The 22,988-nt window shown below is 48.0% G+C and overlaps 1 protein-coding gene across 1 annotated transcript in view; it reads left to right on the plus strand.

The window, feature by feature from the left end:
* Positions 1-22,988, plus strand: part of lrba (LPS-responsive vesicle trafficking, beach and anchor containing) — a 207,041-nt gene that overhangs the window by 165,187 nt on the left and 18,866 nt on the right. Inside the window, 4 exon segments of the mRNA XM_061244631.1 lie at positions 2,210-2,329; positions 6,376-6,528; positions 16,003-16,170; positions 21,261-21,350. Coding sequence (XP_061100615.1) covers positions 2,210-2,329; positions 6,376-6,528; positions 16,003-16,170; positions 21,261-21,350 — 531 coding nt within the window.

Below are 22,988 nucleotides of genomic sequence, written 5' to 3' on the forward strand. Positions count from 1 at the left end.
CACACACACACACACACACACACACACACACCCCACCCCCACTCTCCATACTCACTATACGTGTTTGCTCTTCTTCTCACAAACGTACACACACACAAACTGTTTTACTGTGTGTTTATCTCGAGAAATCACTTACTTTTGAAGTCTGCACGACAACACAATTTCTGCATGTAGTGCAGGATGCTTGCATGGCAATATCTTCACTTTCAGAACAGACGCTGTCTTTGACCCACTTTGTTTGTTCCTGCTGTCACCTCTTACACAACAGCTAATAATTTCTAATGACAACAAAGAAGATTCATATCGCGCGTCCTGTGAAAAACTTTGCTGATCATTCATCACGGTGTTTGTGCTGGAGGACGCCTCAGCTGATTGTTGTTTATAATTGGACATTTGCGCGCTCGGAGTCAGGTTGATTTATGCCTGGTTGAAATGTAGGCCTTATCTGCATACTAACGTATGCGCGTCGCATTTATTATTTCCCCTCCAATTCCATACGTCTCGACCTCTGAGTTCCCACAGCAGCAGAGAGAGGCAGCTTGTTAACCCAGCACAAATGTTGTGTCAAGTACCTACTGCTCTATCTTTCCTTTCAACACAATGAAATACATGCTTTTGACTCTAATTTCTCTTAGGCACCTTTTTACTCACATTTGGCTGGCGGTTTATTAATTATGGAAATGTACATTTTTATGTCTGCATGTTGGGAAATTTCACTACAGAAACGATCCCTGAGTCCACAAATTTAGCCAATGCCGCACACTTATTCCCACACACAGAATAATTTCTCACTGAGGTGGAACATCGGCTATAATTTGCATATTCAAAATGTTATGAACTCTTGACATCAGATTCAGATGCCCACTTGTGATGCATGTACAATCAGTGAGCACTGCATTAGATATATTAGACTCTTTTAGACTTCTTAAGTCTTCTGCTACTGTAGCCTATCCGCTTAGACAGAGTTCAGAGCTCTTCTGCATACCACTGTTGTAATGTGTGGTTATTTGCGTTAGTGTCACCTTCCTGTCAGCTTTGACCAGTCTGGCCCTTCTCCTCTGACCTTTTGCCTGCAGAACTTCTGCTCACTGGATGTTTTTAGTTTTTAGCACCATTCTCTGCAAACTCTGGAGACTGTGTGAAAATCAGCAGTTTCTGAGATACTCAAACCACCCTGTCTGGCATCAACAATCATTCCACAGTCAAAATCACTTAGATCACATTTCTTCCCCACTCTGACATTTGGTCTGAAAAACACCTGAACAGCTTGACCACGTCTGCATGCTTATATGCATTTCATTGCTGCCACGCGATTGGCTGATTTAAATATTTGCATTAACAAGCTGATGTACAGGTCTACCTAATAAAGTGCTCACTGAGTGTATATTAGCACCATATTCCTATCTTTGCTTTAAGCGTTTGAAGGCCTTTTTAGCCTTCATACACATCGTGTGGCTTACAGTACAGCCCAGATAGACTGAAACACACGTTGTCTGTGATCCTAGCAGGGCTTACTGGGCAGAATATCCCCTCCAGAAGAGTGACAGTGCTCAGTCAGAAGGTCTTTCTCTAGCGCAGTAATTCTGCAGCGGCATCAGGAGCGGGGCAGCCTCCCTGTTGGGTAGGCATTGATCTGATCGCATCATTAACGGGCTTACGTTTAATCCACTCTAACGAGGCCCGGCGGCTCGGCCAAGCCCAAAGAGGAGCGGGATCAGAGATAACACAAGCCTCTCGTAATGAGCTCCACGCTAACACCCGCCTCTTTCATCCCCGCTCGGGTCCTGCGAGGCTAATTACCCCAGCCCCGCTGGGGGAGCCATTGTTTCCAGAAGACAGCCGTAGATTCTCCCAAAACAAGATTTAGCGCGATTACCGATGGACAAATAGGGTAGTGTGCTCATGCTGGCTTTCTACTGCTCCAGCTTTTGACATTTCTGTGCTTCCTGCGATTCTAAATGGGCAGAGTTCAAGCTTGTGTTGTGAAATGGCTGTTGGTCATCGAAAAAAAAACAATGAAACACAATGAACGCTTACACTTGTATTGAAGGCGATTAATTGCCGTTATTAGGACTTTGGTGAAGCTCCTTTCCTCATTCCTTCCTTCCTAACCCCCCATCTCTTTTCCTCACTCCTTCGTTCCTAACCCCCATCTCTTTTTATCACTCCTTCCTTCTTAACCCTCCCCCTCTCCTTTGGTCATTTCCAGGAGCCTTTCACCACGTTTTTACTCAACTTGAACGGAGGCCAGTTTGACCACCCCGACCAAACCTTCTCCTCAGTGTCCAAAGCCTGGAGGAGCTGCCAGAGGAACGCGTCGGACGTCAAGGTGAGTGTGCTTACAGTATGTTAAAAAAACAACTATTTTGTCATTTCCCTCAAACAAAATAAATAGGCCTATATTTTATCTGAAGTATGCATGTATGTGCAGTCTCTTGCGCTGTACACACACAGTCACAGAACTCATTCCCCTAGAATGGCATGAGGCTAGTTTTTGTGTAGTTTGTTCACATTGCTGCTGATAACTTAAGTGTTTGGTCGTACTGAACGCATAGCCTCTAATCCAAGACGCCTGCCCTCTCAAGCTAAAGCCAAAGGCTACATTTGTATGAACACTTCCTCCACGATCCTTCGCTTCATCCGATGTGAGGCAATCCGTGGATCTATTTACAGGAGGATTAAGTGTGACTCCCTCTCGGATTGTAAGCGGTGCAGGTGACAGGTGTCCTTTCACCGGCCGTGTAGATACTGCATATCGGCCCTTCCGTGAAAAAAAATAAAATCAAAAAAGTCGAAGCACATGTTCGGTCAGATCCAATACATGTCACGCTGCCATGAAAGCCGGAGGATTTGGGATCAAAGCTGCCGACTAATCCAGATTTTCCCTCCCCGGGTCTGCACCGTAACCTCGGACTGAACCTTTCCAGAAGAGCCTGGGATCGGGCCGGGCATCCACGCCCGCTCCCGGTCCACACCGGGGCCTTTCCCAGCTCTCCTTCAGAGCCCTGAGCCCCACCTCTGCCAGCGTCACAGGCGTGTTATAGAACGGTCGCTGTTCGGCGCCGTGGGTTCGTTGTCTGCTGTGATTTGGGCCAGTTGTATTCCTGTCGGCCTGTTGCTGATTGGTAGGGTAAAAGCAGGGACCATGTGGCTTACATTACAGGTAATCCTTGAGTGTATAACGCAGCATGTGGGCACTTTGGTCGTAGCCCGTTTAGCGTTCAGTTAGGGCTACAGTGAGGCTCAAAAGTAACGAATTTTCCTTTTCGTATTTGTGATGTCGTTTTCTCCCGATTCGCTCTTAAACCTGTCCCCTGAACGGTTATAAATGATCACATTCCACCACTGGCCAATTTGGAGGGAAAAAGAGTGATGGATCAATTTAGTGTGGAATTTACTAAACATTCAAACATTTTCTTCTTAAATGAGCAGTTGTTTTGCACAATCCTCCAGCCTTCCTAAGAGCAGGGACAAAGGAGTGTTTAAAAAAAGGAAGAAAAAAGAAAAGCCCGGCAGTTTGTATCGGAGTGAAAGAGGCGATTAGGGGTTAATGCCTCCTTGATCCAGCCTGTCTCTGGCTTGCCCCCCCACCCGGCCTGACCCTGCCCCCAATCCGCCGACCCCTGCTCTGGCCTGCAGCCGGCTGAAACGCGGGGCCCCTGGATGTGCCCCGGGGGCCGCCTGTGCGCTGACCCGTGGCGGGACAGGATTTCGGATCACGGCCGCTGGCCTCTGACATCCCAGTGAGGGGGGAGATTGGCCCCCCCTCCTGTTAAACAGTGCCCCGGCCACCCTGCTCCTCCACAGCTCCTCTCCTCGAAACCCACTGGGCCTCTGCCGCTGTCGCTAACGCTAACCACTGCTTGTTTTACACTCCCTGTTTCAAACGCTCCTGTGTTTGTTTGTGTTCATAACTGCCAGCTTTCTTTTCCGCAGACAGGGTCATTATCCATTGCACGGGGCATCTTTCTCCAGGCTAGTCAAACTGCAGATTCCGAGGGAGGTTAGCTATAGTTTGTTAATGTATAAATATTCATATAATTAATACATTAGTCAGTATTTAATAAATACATTAACGAATTAAAACTTAATTTCATGCTTAATTCATGAATTTCTACATCAATTACTTAACTAGTTAATTAGTTAGTTCATGCTAATTAATGTACCTTATTCTAAAGTGTGACCAAAAAACAAAAAAAGAGGGTACAACTGAACTGAGCGTTTGAATCTCAGGACTGAACACAGCAGAGCTGGGGAAGTGAGTGTAGTGAGGGAAAGGAAGTGGTGACGTGTCATTCCCCTCAGTTTGAGCTCAGTCCACGGAGCTCAGCCGTTATAGCCCTTGTTCTGGAGGGCGTCCCCGCCCTGTCTTGCGGCCCTGGACACGCCGCTGTCGAGGTGTTGAGAGGCTCACCGTTCACCCGAGACCCCAAACAAGTGTGGCAAGCCTCTCCCCTACGCCTGTCTGTCAGCGGGCCGGCCTCGCGGGGAGACTGTGGCGGCCGCAGTTTACCGCTCCCTCTGACCTCCCCGGCCCCGCGGGACCCTTATCTCTCCTCTCCTCTGCAAACAGGAGCCTGCTCGCTCTCAAACCGTGCTCCCCGCTTCAGACATTCAACATCCGTCTCCCTGCTTCTGTCACCTTGACGGTCGGAGATAAACTTCACCGTGTTTCTCCCATCGTCTGGTTTATGGATATGTCCGTCGAGTTTTAGCGCTTGACGAGTGGCAGTTTTGTTAGCTTGGCCTATGGAGTGCCTCGTGCCTCCGTGCTGTCAGGCATTCTTCTGTAAGTCTGTCTTTGGCCGTCTGTCTGTCAGCGAACAGCCGAGTCAGCGCTCGCTCCCGATTTACAGCATGTAGAGGAACGGCAGCTAGCCAAGGCCATCCGCTGTCCTGCACAGCGTAGCCAACCCTCCCTTTGTCTCTACAGCACTGCCACTGCACCCGTACAGAACTGGAACGTACGAACAATAAACTTAAATGAAATGCATTTATTGCAGCGTTTCGCAGTAAATTGCCAAATAAATTATCAGTGCTTTCAGACATTACGGTACATAGTTACATTATTAAATATATTTCACAACACATGCGCACTTTTGTAGTGCAGTTCATTCCATCTCCCTAAGGGTATTACCAGCTTGTAAGTAGCATGTCACAGAGAATTCTGTGTACACTTCAGCTTTACAAACCAGCTGCCTGCTCCAGTGGAACATACTGGCATTCGGTTGTTGATTTTAAAGATGAGGTGGGGCCCAGCACATTTCCAAGCATGGAGAATATATTTTGGCCTTGCCCCAATAAGCTACTATGGTTCCAGTTCACATTGGAGTGTATTTAAAGCTTTGCGTACTGTAACAGCATATTGAAATACTTTTTTTTCTGCTAGCAGTCCTGTGTACCGAGTTGTGAATGCTTCTCCCGCCCCTGTTCGCCATGATGCCACGCCCTTTCTGTGTTAATGCCAGAGCGATGATGTATTTAAATCTGTTATGGTTTATAGGTGTTTGAATACAGTATGTACTGTATGTGTACCTGTGTATTATGATGTGAGTGATTTAATATAGACAGTGAGATCTGGTGTGGAGGTAATGCAATGCAGATTACATTACATACTGGATTATTTACTGTGCGTGCCCACATGCATACTATATTTACACCTCACACAGACAGACACACTCCAAATACACACTCCACGCACGCGCAGACGTATGCACACACACGCACAGGCACACATGCACATGCATTTTGTATAGCTGCTTAATATATTTCAGTTCAGGAAGTTGCAGGTTGGTCAGTTGCAGTTATGAAAATAGTCTGAGAGAAAATAAGATTTTGCATTTCCTGCTTCCACATTATATACCTTTCCACCCTGAAGCAGAAGAGTTCAGAAATGGCAGCTCTGAGCATACGGCTGTGTTTTTGATTGCTTTTATCAGGGTGACATTTCTTAGCACACAGCGGCGGAGAAGCTTGAAATGTAATTTCCGTGAGTAATGGTACGTTTCAAGCAGGGCCCGCGTTTCCCGAGCTCGGAGAAAAGGGCGGGAGATTAGAGCGCATTCTCTCCCTCTCTGATATCTGTAAACGCATTATGAATTCTTTCCGGAGTTTTCCTTTTAATTAGTCGCTTTCTGGACCGGCCGTCCTCGTCACTCCTCAGGAGTAATTACGCACACGGCGTGCAGGCGATCGAATGCGCGCACACCGCTTCTTTTAGGCTGAACGTTTTTATCACAGCCATGTTATCAGCAGCCAGTCCTTTCGTATCCATCTCTCCCCCCCTCCCCCCATCTTCAGTTCTGTACAACTCACCGAGGTCGACATTGCTGGAAACCACAGGCTTTGTAACTCTTTCTCTCTCTCCCTCTGCAGGAATTGATCCCGGAGTTTTACTATCTTCCGGAGATGTTTGTCAACTCCAATAACTACGAGCTGGGAGTGATGGCTGATGGGACGCCGGTGTCTGACGTGGACCTCCCGCCGTGGGCCAAGACCCCAGAACAGTTTGTGCGCACAAACAGGCTGGTAAGACAAGGTCCTCCCGCCCAAGGGGAAGACGCTAATGGGGAGAGACAGTGTTTTTTCCTGTCCGGCTCAGCCACTTCCCCGTTACCTGAGACTCCCGAGCCTCGGAGATGTCAAGGACTTTTGATTGCTGGCAAAGCAATATCTGCACCGCGGGGAGGGGATATCAAGTGTCGGATCATTTCGCCTCTCCTGACCGCCTCTCATTCGCTGTGCGTTTTTGTTGGGGGGTAGTTATGTTATGCAGTTGCATTCTCCGTTTTCAGACATCTGCACACCACTTCCTTGCTTCTAGGATCACAAAGCTTTGTGACTGCTTTCTGTCTCGCAACCTGCTTTCTGTTCCAGATGCAAACTTTTTGTGATGCTCCATAAAAGAAGCCTGGCTCAGAGGGTTAGTAGTGACATAGCCCATACCCTGCTGCAGTGTCCAGCTATGCCTGCTTGGCCAGATTGAAAATTGAGCTGGTCAAGCTGGTTATAAGCCGGTATGAGCTGGTCAACCAACATGGCCTTGCTGGTCATAAAGCTGGTCTAGCTGGGTATGAGCTGGTCAACCAGCCAGTGCTGTAAGCTTGTCTGGTTGACCAGCTACCAGCTGTTTCAAAACATAGCTTGTGCTGGTCAAATCAAGTCAAGTTGGGAGCTGTTCTGAACTGCTCAACCGGCTAAATCATCTCAGTTTTTAGGCATCTAGGTTTTCAGGTTACAGAACCACGTCCTTGCTCCTGGGATCGCAAAAAAGCTTTGTGCCTTCTTCCTGTCTCGCAACCTTGTGTTTCTAAAGCTCGTGTTTCAGACACTAACAGCGTGTAATCCTCTGTAAAAGACGCCTGGCTCACAGTTACTTACCTGTTTTCAGAGTGTCAGTAGTGAAATACACCGTAGGCCCTGTGTTTATCCTCTTTATAAACCAGAGCCTGCAAAGTGGCGTATTTCGTTTTTGTACACGTTTGTGCAGCAAAGCGAAAAAGTGGTGATCACAGCTCATGAAATGCACATGACTTTGATCTGTGACCTGTTTTGTGGTGCTAATCAGGACGCTGATATCACGCCACCCCTCGCTCATTAATCATATCCCCTCCGCCGTGTCTTCCCACCAGCCCGTGGGTATCCACACCCTCAACCCCCACAGTACTGCGGGCCCTAACCAGGCTGCAGGTTCCGGTGGCGGGGCGTGGCAGCCCAGCTGTCCGTCTGCGCCGATGATGTATGGACACGGCTGTAATTGCGGTACAGTAGCAGGCTGGGGCAGGGAGGCCTGCAGTTAATGAGCATTGGGAGTAGCGTTAGCGTAGCGTCCTCGGCTAGCTGTGTCCTGGGGAGGAGAGAGAGGGAGGTGTGTGTGTGTGGGTGTGTGTTTGTGCTTGTGTGAGTGTGTGTGTGAGTGAGTGTGTGTGTGTCTGTGTTTGTGTGTCTGTGTGTGTGTGTGTGTGTGTGTGTGTATGTGTGTGTATGTGTGAGAGAGTGTGAGTGCATGAGAGCGAGAGTGCATGTGAGAGCGAGAGTGCATGTGAGAGCGAGAGTGCATGTGAGAGCGAGAGTGCATGTGAGAGCGTGAGAGTGCATGTGACAGCGTGAGAGTATGTGTGAGAGTGTGAGAGTGTGTGTGAGCCTCCGGGCCTTTCCTCTGCCCGTCTCCCTAGCTCACACAGCACCTAACACTTCCTGCTGCCAATCAGAGCAGGCCCAGCACCCAACGCTTCTGCACGGATCAATAGCGTGCTCCGTCAGTACTCTCCACTTTGTATTGATCCGTCCGTCGTACGGGAGTGTGTATGTGTGTGTACATGTATGTATGTATGTGGAGACCCCTTTAATAAGCACATGTACAGACTTCTGCGTCAGGGATCAGTAACCACAACAGCATTCATTCATTTCAGATTTCACTTGTATATTTTATATATATTTTATATATATATTTTTTTCGCCTTATTACATATATTTGTATTTATTTGTGCTTAATCCAGCAGTTGAAAGGTAGGCTGAGACCTTTTATCAGTAGACCAGTAGCAGTGGGATTTCAGTAACCCCCTCCTGCACACTATATCTCTGGTCCTTTGTCCATATAGGTACATGTACACTATACGGTGCTCCTTCAGCTTGCTCTTCAACCTCAAGGCTGTATCCGCTATAGACTACTATAACTGCCTGTGAGTGGCGTAGTGCGTTTTAATACACCAGGAACAATAGGGCCTGTTGTTCTGCTCCCGCTGGCTGTGTCGAATGTTCATTTAATTGTCCCCCTGAAGAGTACGCGGGAAGGGCAGGAAGCGCCGCGGAGGCTAGCTGTAGCGGTTTAACGACAGCAGCGCGGATCTGGGAGGCCTTCGGGCCAGTCAGCCGAGCGCCGGCTGGAGAAGACGAGGAAGGACACTCTGGACCCAGGGCCTTGGGGTCTACCTGGGGAGGCACGTCACTGTGCTTGCACAGGCTGCTTTCCAGAACATTCCTGCACTGGGAGACGGTGGGGCAGCAGATCAGCAGCTAGCACAGGCGTTATTATTAGCACGAGATCGTTATTTGCAAGGCCGGTAAAGCTGAAGGGTTATGTGTGTCTGTCTGTGTCTGTTTGTGTCTGTGTGTGTCCTTGTGCGTGTCCATGTCTGTGTCCGTGTCCGTGTCCGTGTCCGTGTCCGTGTGCATGTGTGTGGTTGTGTCTGTGCGTGTGTCTGTGTGTGAACACACGTTTTGCATATGTGTGTGCATGTGCACCTGTGCACATGTGCGTGTGTCTGTGCATGTGTCTGCATGCATGTGTGTGTGTGTGTCTGTGTGTGTGCACGTTTGCACATGTGTGTTTGCGTGTGTGTGTGTGTGTCTGTGTGTGTGTCTCTGTACGTGGGTCTGTGTGTGTGCACGTTTGCACATGTGTGTTTGCGTGTGTGTGTGTGTCTGTGTGTGTGTCTCTGTACGTGGGTCTGTGTGTGTGCACGTTTGCACGTGTGTGTGTGCGTGCGTGTGTGTGTGTGTGTGTGTGTCTCTGTACGTGGGTCTGTGTGTGTGCACGTTTGCACGTGTGTGTGTGCGTGCGTGTGTGTGTGTGTGTGTCTGCTCATGACGAATAGCTGGCATTACAGGGTGTCAGCTGGCTCCCGGGGCCAAATGAGAGATCTGTAATGAGAGCCCTACCTCGCCGACACATACAGGAAGAGTTAATGGACTGTTTCATTCTCTATCAGAGCTTCCACTGAGGGCGCTCACACATGGACATGCCCGTCTGTGAGCGCTGCACAAGGCACAGCAGGGAGGGGAACTTCCTATAGATAATTAAGAGCTAATTAAACCGCAAGCTCAAACCCACATTGAGTCTACCCTGCATAAGCAACACTAAAATTGAGTCCAAAATGGCAGGTTTTTACTGCCGCAATCCACGCTTGTGTTCACAAGCGTCATGTAGGCTCGGGAGCAGGGTCGCCAGATTGACCTTGGCATGTAAAAGGTTACTCTCTGCCGTCGTAAACACGGGTTCTGGATGCGTGTGGCTTGCAGGATTTTAACCAGACCCCCTGTTAAAGAGACATTTCAGTTTTTTGGTCCTGATTTCACGTGACACGAAGATCAGGGCTGATAGCCGTCTTTACAGAAAGGTCACAGGAGAGGTTAAGAACTTGATCCTTTTTTGGGCGGATAACAAGGCGTACCTGCACCGTGTCATGCCTGGAACATTCCAGAGCATTTGAATTATCGGCTGGCTTTGGCGAACCCCAGAACCGGTTATGATGGGGGGGGATAGCAGGTGATCCTACAGCTTCATTTCTAAAGGTCCTGCCCAACCTTCTGTCTTTAACCACTGTTTTCTCACTGCCTGACCTGATTGGTCTGTAAGTTTCTACTCATTCTTAGCAAACCCTATGCTTGCTACCATAATTTATTTATTTAAAAGAATGGACTGTATAATGTAATGTAATGTAATATAATGTAAAATGTGCCAGATTTAGCTATTAGAGCTAATTTTCTTCTGTACTTCCTGGACAGGTTGTTGGAATATCATAAAAGAACATCAGTCATCAGTACAAGGTGTGGTCCCTTTGCCTCACTAAAATGATGGGCTGACTCCCGTCATGTGTGAGTGAAGACAGGGTTAGGCTGATGCCTGTCAGCCTACAGTATGAATTTATTAATTTATGAAATAGTTTGAAATGAAACCGACCTGGCCCCAGCCCTGACCTGAGCCAAAGCTTCGGTTTGCGTCGCTGGATGGGTGGGGTGCCTTCCCCTTGGCTCTCTTCTCCCACCAGACCAGGGTCAACTACGTAATTGTTTTGAATTCAAATAATTTTCTATGCTTTACTGAGCTTGTCTGGTGTATTGGAACCAATGACACACTGCGAGAAAGTGCAAACCCTGCTTTCTGGTCCTCTTGGTTGACTCAATAGCACCAGACGAGATCAGTCAAGCACAGACAAGTATTTGAATCTTGAACAATTTCCAATCTAGAACAATTACGAATTTGCCCCAGGTCTGTCTCTCTCACAGGAGGTGGGGGGCTGCGGATCACCAGGGAGTCTTTGCGCCTCCCTCCTCCCAGCGCCTCCCCCGGAGGCCTGCCTCTCCAGTGCTCAGGCGCTTTAGAATCAGAGTTAATTGCTCCAGTCATCTGGTCTAATCACTCTCATCCTGTAGCCCGGCCGAGGCTTGTCGGGCTACACCGCAAGTTGTCCGGAGTGCCTCTTCGGCCTAATTAGGGAGGCCCATCTCCCATGCAGCTGCTCTACAGATAGGCTTCTGCTGCTTTGGCTGCAGTTCTGCTTCAGTTGAGTCTCCCTCTACCTCAGTAGCCACCTAGCAGTTAATTTATCTCCTCTGCCCCCTTTATGCCTCTCGTTACAAACCACGTCTCTATTTCTGTGATGTCACCCGACGAGGTTGTTAGTTTGCTCTTCACTTAAATCATTCCATATATACATCATGCTTTTTGTAGCTTTTCCAAATCATTCATTTTCCTCTTTAGAGGTTTTGCTTTCAGGGTGGTTGTGTGGTTGTGGTTGGAACCATATGTATAACCAGAGGGCTTCATGATTACTGCTACAGGCCTAAGTCTGGTCTTTACCCTCAATTACATCAGTATAATTGATGTAAAAAGCTTTACATACTTATAATTAATGTCAAAGCTGAATAAATTGATCTCTCGCTTTGCATTGATATTTGTTTTCCCGATGATCTGGTGGTGGTATGGATTTGGTTCAGGAACAGCCATTAGGAATTGACCCATGTCATGTATTGGAGAAACAAGAGAGACGAGAGTTGCAAGAGCATGTGAGTGCAGCACAATGTATACTTCCTTGGCTTTCCTGTGTTCTGGACTGGACAGTGGAGAGTTTCTGATCCAGGAAAGTCCTGAAAGAACACGGTTTGATGTGTAAATTCACACAGCGCCCTCACACACAGCCAGGCAACCCAGCTGCAGGTCCAGTGATGTTGGTGCAGCATGCGCCAGAGGTAACTGCCCAACCGCACACCTTTCAGTTCATGGAATACCCGAGAATACTGTATGTGAGGAATACATTAGCCCTCTTCCTTTCTGTGTGAATATAAAAATTTAATTACAAATAAATGTAACAGCGGTCTAACCCTCACCCAGTAATCCCTGACATATTTATTTTGGAGCTCACGTTTTGTTAGTTTTTCCCTGGGTGGCAAAAGGAAAGGACATTGACTCTGCTGCAATGCAAGGCACGTTTTCACTTCCTGCGTTTCCTATTAGGGCCCTGTGTTTTGACACGGGTGACTGAAGGGCTGTGGGTTTGGCTACAGCGGTGGCCATTTTGGCTCTTTAGCAGCCGGTTTCAGTTTCTTAGGTCACCGCAGCTGCAATTGCCCGGCCGGGGGAGCCTGCGGCCAGTTCAGCAGGGTCTCTCACTGCATAAGATCAGAGACACTGTAATCAGACACCTGTCAGGACAAACGCCACTCAGGACCAGAGGTCTCCCTGAGAGAGAAGGAGGGAGTGAGGGGGAGAGAGATGGATGGAGGGAGAGTGGGATATAGAAAAAAAAGATGGATGGCAGCAGGGAGGGAGAGAGGGATCGAGGAATGGAGGAAGTTAAAATATGACCAGGGATCTCCAGGACCCTGAAGCTGTCAAGCTGTCAGTTTAGATGTACAGTCGGCTGTAGTACAACAACTATGAACTGCCCTGCATTGTGATGCAAACGGCCTAGTTCATTTGTGAAGTGGCATGTTTACACCCTCATGGACATGTTATCTAAAATCTTTAAAGTGAGCTTGCTTGCTAAAAAATCCTTCCTGCACTGTCTCTATCTTTCTAGCTCTCTCCATGTCTGTCCTTTTCTCTGTTTTAGTCTCTAGATTGCTTTCTCTTTACCTCTCTCTTTCTCTATCTCTTTCTCTTTCTCTTTCTCTTCATGCTGCGACGCTGTCCTGTGAGGGTTAATGCAGGATGCCAGAGGACAGGAAGTCTGGCAGAAGCTGGCCCAAGCCAGGCGCACAAACCTTCACACAGATTTAGGGTCTTTTGCTCAAAGTGACTTGCCATAGCTCACCGTTTGTATGGTGGAAACCCTTACCCTTCATCTCTGAACGTCTGTGAGAAGAAACATCGCTCTTCTAAATTGTGTTTTCATTGGACCGAAGGTTATAAGTACAAGACAACAAAATAAAAGTTTGAAAAAAACAAGGTCCCCTTTTCACAATCTTAAATTAAATTCTTGCTTTAAGTGAGCATTCAAGGCCGGATATGTTGGAGCGTAAATTACTCTGGCCATATATCTCTGTTTAAGATGGCGAGCAGCACCATACGTGTACGCTGTACACTACAGAAGCACAACTCGGCTATAACAAAGTGAGGAATACTAGAGCAGTAAACACTGTATTTAACAAAGGAAATGCAACATATGTGACAAACCGTGCAGTGCAATTCCTGGAGAAAAAAAGAACCATAAATATATGTGATTTGTAGGGCTGCTACCCCCTTGAAGCATTAACATAATTCATGTGTAACCCATTCATGAATTATCATAATGATCCCCGTGGAACACAGTAACACATACAAAGCCTGCTAATTGCTGCATAAATAACCCTCATGTTCCCACTCTGAGTGCTAACCTGGTCCCAGGAAACCCCTCTACTCAGCTTCCTCCCTTACCTGTGTGTGGCGTTGCTTAGCGATGGAGTATACAGCCTCAATTCCCCGCAAGGTGTGTTAAAACCAGCTCTAGTTATTGGTAATAAAGATGTGCATCTTTCTTGTACCTTTTTTTTTTTTTTTTTTTTTTTTTGTAAGACGGGGGCCGAGCGGCAATTGGTGTGACAGAAAATCCAAGGGGAGAGTGAATTTCTCACTCATGTTCAGCTGTTTTTCCAGTAGTACCATCTCTTAATCTGAACACTCGTGCCATTACGGTCAAGGAGCTATAACCTGAATATTATGGATTTTAGGCAGTAAAAATGGCCGTCCCTGCGCATAGCGCTGTTGATTTGTCGTGAAACAGACATGTCGGTGAAATAAAAAGGTTAACTGCTCCACATGAATAATTTGTCAATTCCCACCTCATTTCTTTTTCTACGGGAGAGGCCGGGGGCTTTTAAAAATGACAGCGCCGAACAGCTTCCCACCCCCAATGAAAGTGACAGGGTTGTTTTCTGAATCGCTGATAAGGTCAGTACTGGGAGAGAGTAATCGCACGCTGATTCATGTCCCCGTGTCTCCACGGTGCTGTGTTGCGCTGGAGAGGGGGTCCCCTCTATAAACCCTGATTAATGCCGCCGCGGCCCTCCGGAGAGACTCGCGTTAATTCCGCGGGTCTTTGTTTTCCATCGCTCGGATTGACGCGTGCGTTAAATGGCCGCTGGGCTTGGTGGTGTTTTCAGAAGTACAGACCAAGGCGACAGGATCGTAGGGTCGAACAGAGCTCGCTCATGCCGCACGTTGTGATACTCCTTGGTTTTGTTTCTTGTGCTTAGTAAGGGCTGTTTTTGTGCCACCCTTCCAAAAAGGTTGTTTGTATGGAGGTTTTATGGTTCTTTTTGAGGCTTGGGGAACCAATCTCTGCAAGTCATAAACTGGGTTAATCCTTGGGTTAATCATGGCCTCCCTGTCCATCTTCCTCACTGTCCGTGGGGAGGACTTGCATCCTGTTCCTGAGGTTTTGCAACCATTTTTATTTTTCTTATTGCCCTTAATATGGTTTTCAGAAAACATGAGATAACTTAATAAATAGAAACATTGACACATGACACAGTGTATTAAAATGAAAGTATATAGTTTTCTCTTGTGTTTTATCATAACGTATAGTAAATTATTATGTGTTGTTTATTATATGCATACTTTTTTTCATTTATATTAAAGATTCCAATAATTCTGGAGCTGATTATAGCTCCAAAACAGCTCATGTATATATAGAGCATGCACTAAAACTATATAAAGCAAAACCCCAGAAAGTAAACAATCCTCTTAATAAACTGATTGTTGTTGGAAGTGTTGTATTGTTCGTAATGACAGCAGTAAAACCAGCCTGTACCCTACCCTATTAGCTCTGAATCCAATATATAGATCAAACATTAATTGGCTTTATGTGCCAGAGCTTTTATAGATTTGTGTTGTAATCTCTGCAATGGAATGAGCTGATTGGTTTCACTGGTATGGTGTAGCCTCTCATAAACTTGTTATGCAAGATCTCTCGCCGGTTTTTGCTCGCCAATCCGTCAGGGAAAATGTCAATTTCAGCTAGAAACACTCGCCGGATCTTGGCTCTCCTTGATTGAAAGTTGTAATTAAGCGAGGGAAGAGAATGAACTGAAATTAGCTGTCGGAAAGTCACATTTAAGTGAGTGATGAGCCGGGGCCGCGGTATGCGCTTAAACGATATAAATTGCCGTTTAAGTGTACGGGTTTAATGTTTGTCACGCATTAATGTGACACAAGCCGGCAATGACAATCAAGCCACTCATTGTAATTTGGAGGCGCGGGGAGCTTTTGTATGGGCTGCTCTGTACAAATGAACACAATGGCTGTTTTTATGCAAGAACATAAATGTTTCATCCTTTGGTTAGCTACTGAAAGGAAAAAGAACATTTTATCTGTGTTGTGCCATTATTACAGAAATCTCAAGCACCGCTAAACACCATCGCTCATCAAGTGTCAAGTCTGAAAGGGAGACTTTTTCCCTCACTCGGTTGTTTAAAAATCCTCATTTGACATTGAAAGTCTACAACGATAAATAATCACCTAATATTTCATCTTCTCTCAGTGTGCCAATTGGATCGCACGTATTGCTGTAGCAAGTAGAACGCTTCATATCATGTTCGCCTATATTTTTATAATAGTAGGAATTGAAATAAGGGGGCACAAAGTAAGGCTGGAACATCAATGCCGGCCATAAGAAGAAAATGATAAGTGATAAGATGATACATTGCTGGTTACAAAAGATGTACTACTGTGCTGTTTGCACTGAAGCTGTATAAGTGAATGGATCTCATCGGTTAAGCCCTCGCCTTTCTCTGTTTCTGCAGGCCCTGGAGAGTGAGTTTGTGTCCTCCCAGCTGCACCAGTGGATCGACCTCATCTTCGGCTACAAGCAGAAGGGCCCCGAGGCCAGCAAGGCCCTCAATGTCTTCTACCACCTGACCTACGAGGGCGCGGTCGACCTCGACGCCATCGACGACCCCGCACTGAGAGAGGTTGTGTGCCTTTGATGACCGTTACAGAGTCACATGAGTATAACACTGAATTGTGCTCCTCCCTGTCTGCAGCTGTGCATTAACGTTAACAGCCAATGGAGAAGGCCAATATGTTGGGTCTCGAGCCAACATTGCAGTTGATTTTTCGGTTGATAAAAAAGGAGTTTGAACGACTTATTTCAAACTCTTGGAAGATTTCGGTAGCAGTTTGGCAGAAGCAGAAGCTTATTAACGTTATCTTACTCGGCCACATGGATTGTGGGATAGCTGGAGGAGTTGGAAGGCCTCCAGCCTTGTGCTTCTGATTTCTCTCTCTCCTGTCCCATCTGGCAGTGACCAGAGCCTGCCTTCCTTCAATAGTTTAATTTTATTGGCTCTTTTTCAACGGCCAGGCTGTGGTTAACCTGTCCTTGGTCAGAATCTGTCTCTGCTTTGCATCTCTTAGTGTAGAAGTTATCTGCAATGAGAATCTATTATGAGAGTGCCGAATGTGAGTTTAGAGAAGGAGTCGGCTTCTGAACCAGTTCCTTTGTAGTGCTCAGTTCTTGGATTTTGCTTGCCTTGAATTGCAGAATATCCAGGGGAGTTAATTTTAGATGCATTTATAATTTTATCATTGCTTTGGACGCAGTATCCAGTGGAAATAGACCTAATTCTGCTGGGCATGCGTTATTTTGGTTTATTTCTCTACACTCGTAAGCTATTTGTATAGAGTTCTACATGCAGCTTTTCAGTCCAACATTTGTTCCAGTTAGTATGCAGAACTAACTGACATTGTTTACGCTCTCCCAGATCTCAGTTAATGTTCTGGGGTCTCATTTATAAAATGGTCTTACAGTCCTATTTTATATGAAATAGTGGCTTATGCAGAAAACCATGACTAAGTAGTTATTTATGAAATCCAACTTTGAAGTAGATATGATCCTATCTCTATGTAAAGTTAATTACCTGCTGGTTATGTATGAATCCCTGAAGGGGGCTGTGTCTACGCTTTAAGAAAATAATTTAATTGACAATCTCCACTTAGCATGTACTAATGGCCAAAGTATACTGTATATGCCACCTGCACTGCCCACTACGCTCAGCATAACACAGTGTATGGTCTCCACTCAGGGTGTGCACATGGCCAGTGTATGGTCTCCACTCAGCGTGTGCGCATGGCCAGTGTATGGTCTCCACTCAGGGTGTGCACATGGCCAGTGTATGGTCTCCACTCAGCGTGTGCGCATGGCCAGTGTACGGTCTCCACTCAGCGTGTGCGCATGGCCAGTGTACGGTCTCCACTCAGGGTGTGCACATGGCCAGTGTACGGTCTCCACTCAGGGTGTGCACATGGCCAGTGTATGGTCTCCACTCAGGGTGTGCGCATGGCCAGTGTACGGTCTCCACTCAGGGTGTGCGCATGGCCAGTGTACGGTCTCCACTCAGGGTGTGCACATGGCCAGTGTATGGTCTCCACTCAGGGTGTGCACATGGCCAGTGTATGGTCTCCACTCAGCGTGTGCGCATGGCCAGTGTATGGTCTCCACTCAGCGTGTGCGCATGGCCAGTGTATGGTCTCCACTCAGCGTGTGCGCATGGCCAGTGTCAAAGGAAAGTAGGCCAGGCTGTCCCAGCTGGGGTACTGCAGCGCCTGCTGGACAGTAAGCGCTTAAAGCCTTTATTATCGGCACCGGGTGGCTCAGGTTGGTTCAGAACGGAGCATGCTCAGTGCGGACCCGTGTTGTTGGTTCAGAACAGAGCATGCTCAGTGCATACTTGTGTTGTTGGTTCAGAACGGAGCATGCTCAGTGCGGACCCGTGTTGTTGGTTCAGAACAGAGCATGCTCAGTGCGGGCCTGTGTTGTTGGTTCAGAACGGAGCATGCTCAGTGCATACCCGTGTTGTTGGTTCAGAACGGAGCATGCTCAGTGCATACCCGTGTTGTTGGTTCAGAACAGAGCATGCTCAGTGCATACCCGTGTTGTTGGTTCAGAACGGAGCATGCTCAGTGCATACCCGTGTTGTTGGTTCAGAACGGAGCATGCTCAGTGCATACCCGTGTTGTTGGTTCAGAACGGAGCATGCTCAGTGCATACCCGTGTTATTGGTTCAGAACAGAGCATGCTCAGTGCATACCTGTGTTGTTGGTTCAGAACGGAGCATGCTCAGTGCATACCCGTGTGCCTCTCTCCCCTCTGTCCTTCATGCTCAGTGGCTGGGGCAGTGGGAGATGAGAGGGCACACAGCTGATTTATGGCCTCATTCAGGTCATTCACATACAGATGCGATGCTTAGCCTAGCATGCAGATTCATTGCCAAGCTCAGTCCATTACCCAGGGCGTCTGTTTCGTACCGGGGAGAGCTAAATGGGATCCGTGACACCCTCTTATTTTAGCAGAACTGCTCCGATGGCGAGGAAACAAATACATTTGCAGAGGTGTCATCAACAGGGGTGCCACTTCTGGAGGCCAGAATCATTATGCGCTACCTATTCTCACTTTCCCTCAACCTCTGAAATGGCTGTCAGTCCTGTGGGTCGAGTAGCTCCTGAGTGTGTTCCTGTAGCCATGGCTGTGCAGTGAGTTGGTCTTGCAGAGTGTGTTTCTGGGTCTGTGTGGTGAGTTGGTCTTGCAGAGTGTGTTTCTGGGCCTGTGTGGTGAGTTGGTCCTGCAGAGTGTGTTTCTGGGCCTGTGCGGTGAGTTGGTCCTGCAGAGTGTGTTTCTGGGCCTGTGTGGTGAGTTGGTCCTGCAGAGTGTGTTTCTGGGTCTGTGCAGTGAGTTGGTCCTGCAGAGTGTGTTTCTGGGCCTGTGCGGTGAGTTGGTCTTGCAGAGTGTGTTTCTGGGCCTGTGTGGTGAGTTGGTCTTGCAGAGTGTGTTTCTGGGTCTGTGCAGTGAGTTGGTCTTGCAGAGTGTGTTTCTGGGTCTGTGTGGTGAGTTGGTCTTGCAGAGTGTGTTTCTGGGTCTGTTTGGTGAGTTGGTTCTGCAGAGTGTGTTTCTGGGTCTGTGTGGTGAGTTGGTCCTGCAGAGTGTGTTTCTGGGCCTGTGTGGTGAGTTGGTCTGCAGAGTGTGTTTCTGGGTCTGTGCAGTGAGTTGGTCTGCAGAGTGTCTCTTGGTGCATGTGGGTTGAGTCACTCCTGCCAAAATGTGTTTCTGGGGTATAGCCTTAAGTGGTTCACTCTGGAGTGCGTTTCAGTGGCATAGGGTTGAGTGGTTCTCTCTGAAGTGTGTTTCAGTGGCTGAGGGTTGAGTAGTTTCCTCCTGAGTGTTTTCTCAGACAGCGATTGCTTCCCGTCTTACCCACCAGAACTAAAATGGCTTTAATTTGAGTTCTACTCAACAGCAAGTCATGCCAAAGTATACAGAATGCAAAGCATGCTCTCGCTTCCTCTATGGACATTCTTCTGCGTTGTTAGCTTTTAAACAAGGCTCATATTTAACACAACAAGTTTTATTAAATGTCAGGCCAGAATTTAATCCAGATGACACTCGGTAAGCAGTTGAAAAGCATATGGAGTCGTGGATAAGACTAGTTTCAGCATCCGTCTCACAGAGAGCTAATGCTTTGCTGTGTATCTGGTAGTTTTGGGGTTGTTTTTTACATTGTAATCACAAAACAATCATTGCATAGTTGAATACCGCAAACACATAATTTGCCGAACTAGTAATAATGCTTTAGCTTTATTCGAAGGGCCAATCATGTGAAATCTAATCACAAGTTCTCAGGCAATTAAATGTCTTAAACTGGAAAGCTAGCAAAAAATTGACATAAATCCATGAACACCTTTACACTGTCTTTATGTGATATGTTGGAGAGGCAGCTTTTAGAGCTTTTTTTTGAAAGTTCAGCTTCTCAATGTTTCTGGAAGTTTCTGCAACGGTGCAGTAGAACATAATGAGCTCCCAGGTGAATCCACACCCTGCAGAGTGTGTGGAGGGAGCGGGGGTGAGGGAGAGAGCGGGAGAGGGAGAGAGAGAGAGAGGGAGAGAGAGAGAGAGAGGGAGAGAGGGAGCGGGACACGGTCCCAGCAGCTGGGTTTGATCCGGATCAAAGCCCGGTGGGGCCGGAGACATCCCAGCCTCTGCTGACGTTCGCAGGGCTGAGCGGGCCGAGGCCGGCAGCCGGGCCTGGGAGTCTTCAACGCGAAGACTGCCACTCCACAGGAGCCCATTTTAGATGCTTTTATAATTTTATCACTGCTCAGGATGCGCTGTCCTGCAAAAACAGCCCAGTTCTGTTTGACATGCATTATTTTGCCGTATCTTGAATAGTGGCTTCCTCAGGAAACCATGACTAAGCTAGTTATTTATAAAATTCCACAGTGACGTGCTTTTGATTGTATGTCTGCGTTGCGTTTATACTAGTCTAAGTTATTTACCTGGTTATATGGAGTTACTGCATGTCTGTGGGCTGTGTTCACATTGTAAGAATGACGTTTTCTTGTTTCTCACTGCTTTACTGTGTGATCTCCAGCAAGCACAGGAAAGTCTGCTGGAAAGGAGCTGGGCTGCTGCAGACAATGGCTCTGTTTTGTTTCAAGCCACTGAGACAGTGAGAGAAAGGAAAAGAGCGAGGGAGAAAGAGAGAGGGAGGCTGAGCGAGGCAGAGAGAGAGAGAGATGGAGAGTGAGAGTGATGGCGAGAGAAAGACAGAAATTGCGGGGGGGGGGTGGTATTTAACAGAATTTCTCATGGAAATACCGCTCGCAGTCCTCTGATGAGCTCATTCTCTAGGCTTCTGCCAATCTGCTAAATCAGAGAGGGGAGGAATGCGTTCACACACTTTCTCCCTGTCACTCATATCCTCTCGCACCCTCACACACACACACACACACACACAACCATGCACCTGCATGCATGCAAAAAGGCACCCAAATACATACACACACACACACACACACACACTCACTCACTCACTCACTCACTCATTGACTCACCCACTCACTCACTCACTCACTCACTAACTCACACACACACACACACACACACACACGTACGCACACTCTTTAATGTCTTCACTTTGAGGCTCTTGGCTCAGGACAGAGTGTATTTGTGGGTGCGATGTGTGGTGACTAGCCGAGGCTGATGCGTATGGCTCCTGTCTCTCCCCAGGCTGCGGAGCTTCAGATCCAGAGCTTTGGACAGACGCCCTGCCAGCTGCTCACTGAGCCCCACACTGCACGGAGCTCCTCCACACAGGTGGTGAGTGATGTCACATAGCAACCCCACCGTCCCCACCCCCAGAACACTCTGTGCCCACAAACTTTGCCCCGCAACCCCAGAAAGGCCAGAAACGGGCCTAGTGACCCAGATCGGGAGTCCCGGAACATTCCAGAAAGGCTTCAGTTAAAAGCTGAGGCTGGCTCCTCCTTTTGTGTTCTGATGACATTGTAGTTTGCTGTGCATTAGTTTGCGTCCTCCACCTTCTACCCCCTTACCTATCCCCTACCTCACTTTCCCAGCCTTATTTTTATCCTCTTTCTCTCTCTCCCTCTCTCTCCCTCTCCCTCTCCCTCCCTCTCCCTCTCCATCTCTCTCTCTCTCTCTCTCTCTCTCAGTCTCTCTCTCTTTCTGTCTTTCTTTCTCTCTTTCTGTGTGGGGGGGGGATGCTGGGAAAAGAGCCAAACTCCCAGCATGCACCTGCGCGCGGGGCTAACCCACGGGAACAATGGGGGAAAGGTGGCGGGGCGAGGGAGGAGCTGAGAGTGATGGAGCCGGCCCCCATTAGCGCGGCGGCTTGCAGGCGCTGACAGCTGGAGCCCCCGCTCCCCCTCACGCTCCCCACGACAGCCGGGTCAGACCGGGTCACCCGCCAAACACCCCGCCAAACACCCCGCCAACACGCCAAAACAGGAGGGCAGCACTGCAGGGTTACCTTTAAAAACCGCACGCTCGCCAACCCTTACTGTACCTCTAATGAGAAGTTCATCTCTTCTGGTTAATGCTTCCTGAACTGCTTACAGAACTCATATTCAGAAGCCTGCTTCCTGCACTAGAACACAGCCGTCTGCCTGATAACACGGTGATTAAGAAGTAATGAGCTGTTTACATGTGTATGTAAAAGGGGGTGGTTCCTTGTGAGAGAGGCTTTGTGTGATTGGGTGCGGCAGGGCCCAGTACATCCGTGACAAGGGAGCACACCTGGAGTGTGTGTTCTATCTCAGGTGCTTGAAGGTGTTCTGTGTTGAGTCTGTTCCCCCTGGTCTGGAGCCAGAGCGGGTGCTATTATGGGATTCTTGCAGATGCTCCTCAGCCCTGCAAACCAGAAGCAGATGAGGGAGGTTTCTCTGTCTCTATCTCTCTCTCTCTCTCTCTCTCTCTCTCTCTCTCTCTCTCTCTCTCGCTGTCTCTTACATTTTCTTCCTCTCTTTTGCTTGGTCTCCCTGTCATGGTCTCTCTCATGCCCCCCCACAGAAAGTGAGGGAGAAAGACTCCCTGTCTCCTTCCCTCTTTTCTCACCCCCCTCCACTTTACTCACTCTCCCTCTCTCATTCTCCCTCTCCCTCTCTCACTCTCTTCCTCACTCCCTCTCTCCCCCCTCTCTCTCCCTCTCCTTCTCACCCTCTCCCTTTCTCTATCTCTCTCTCTCTCTCCCTATCCTTCCCCCCCTCTCTCTCTCACAGAAAGTGAGGGAGAAAGACTCCCTGTCTCCTTCCCTCTTTTCTCATCCCCCTCCACTTTACTCACTCTCCCTCTCTCATTCTTCCTCTCTCTCTCTCACTCTCTTCCTCACTCCCTCTCTCCCCCCTCTCTCTCCCTCTCCTTCTCCCCCTCTCTCTCTCTCTCTCTCTCTCTCTCTCTCCCCTTGCTGTGTGTCAGAAGTTGGCTTTGTTCTGCTGA

Source organism: Conger conger, chromosome 6 (genome assembly GCF_963514075.1).
Source record: "Conger conger chromosome 6, fConCon1.1, whole genome shotgun sequence".
NCBI classification, from domain to species: Eukaryota; Metazoa; Chordata; class Actinopteri; order Anguilliformes; family Congridae; genus Conger; species Conger conger.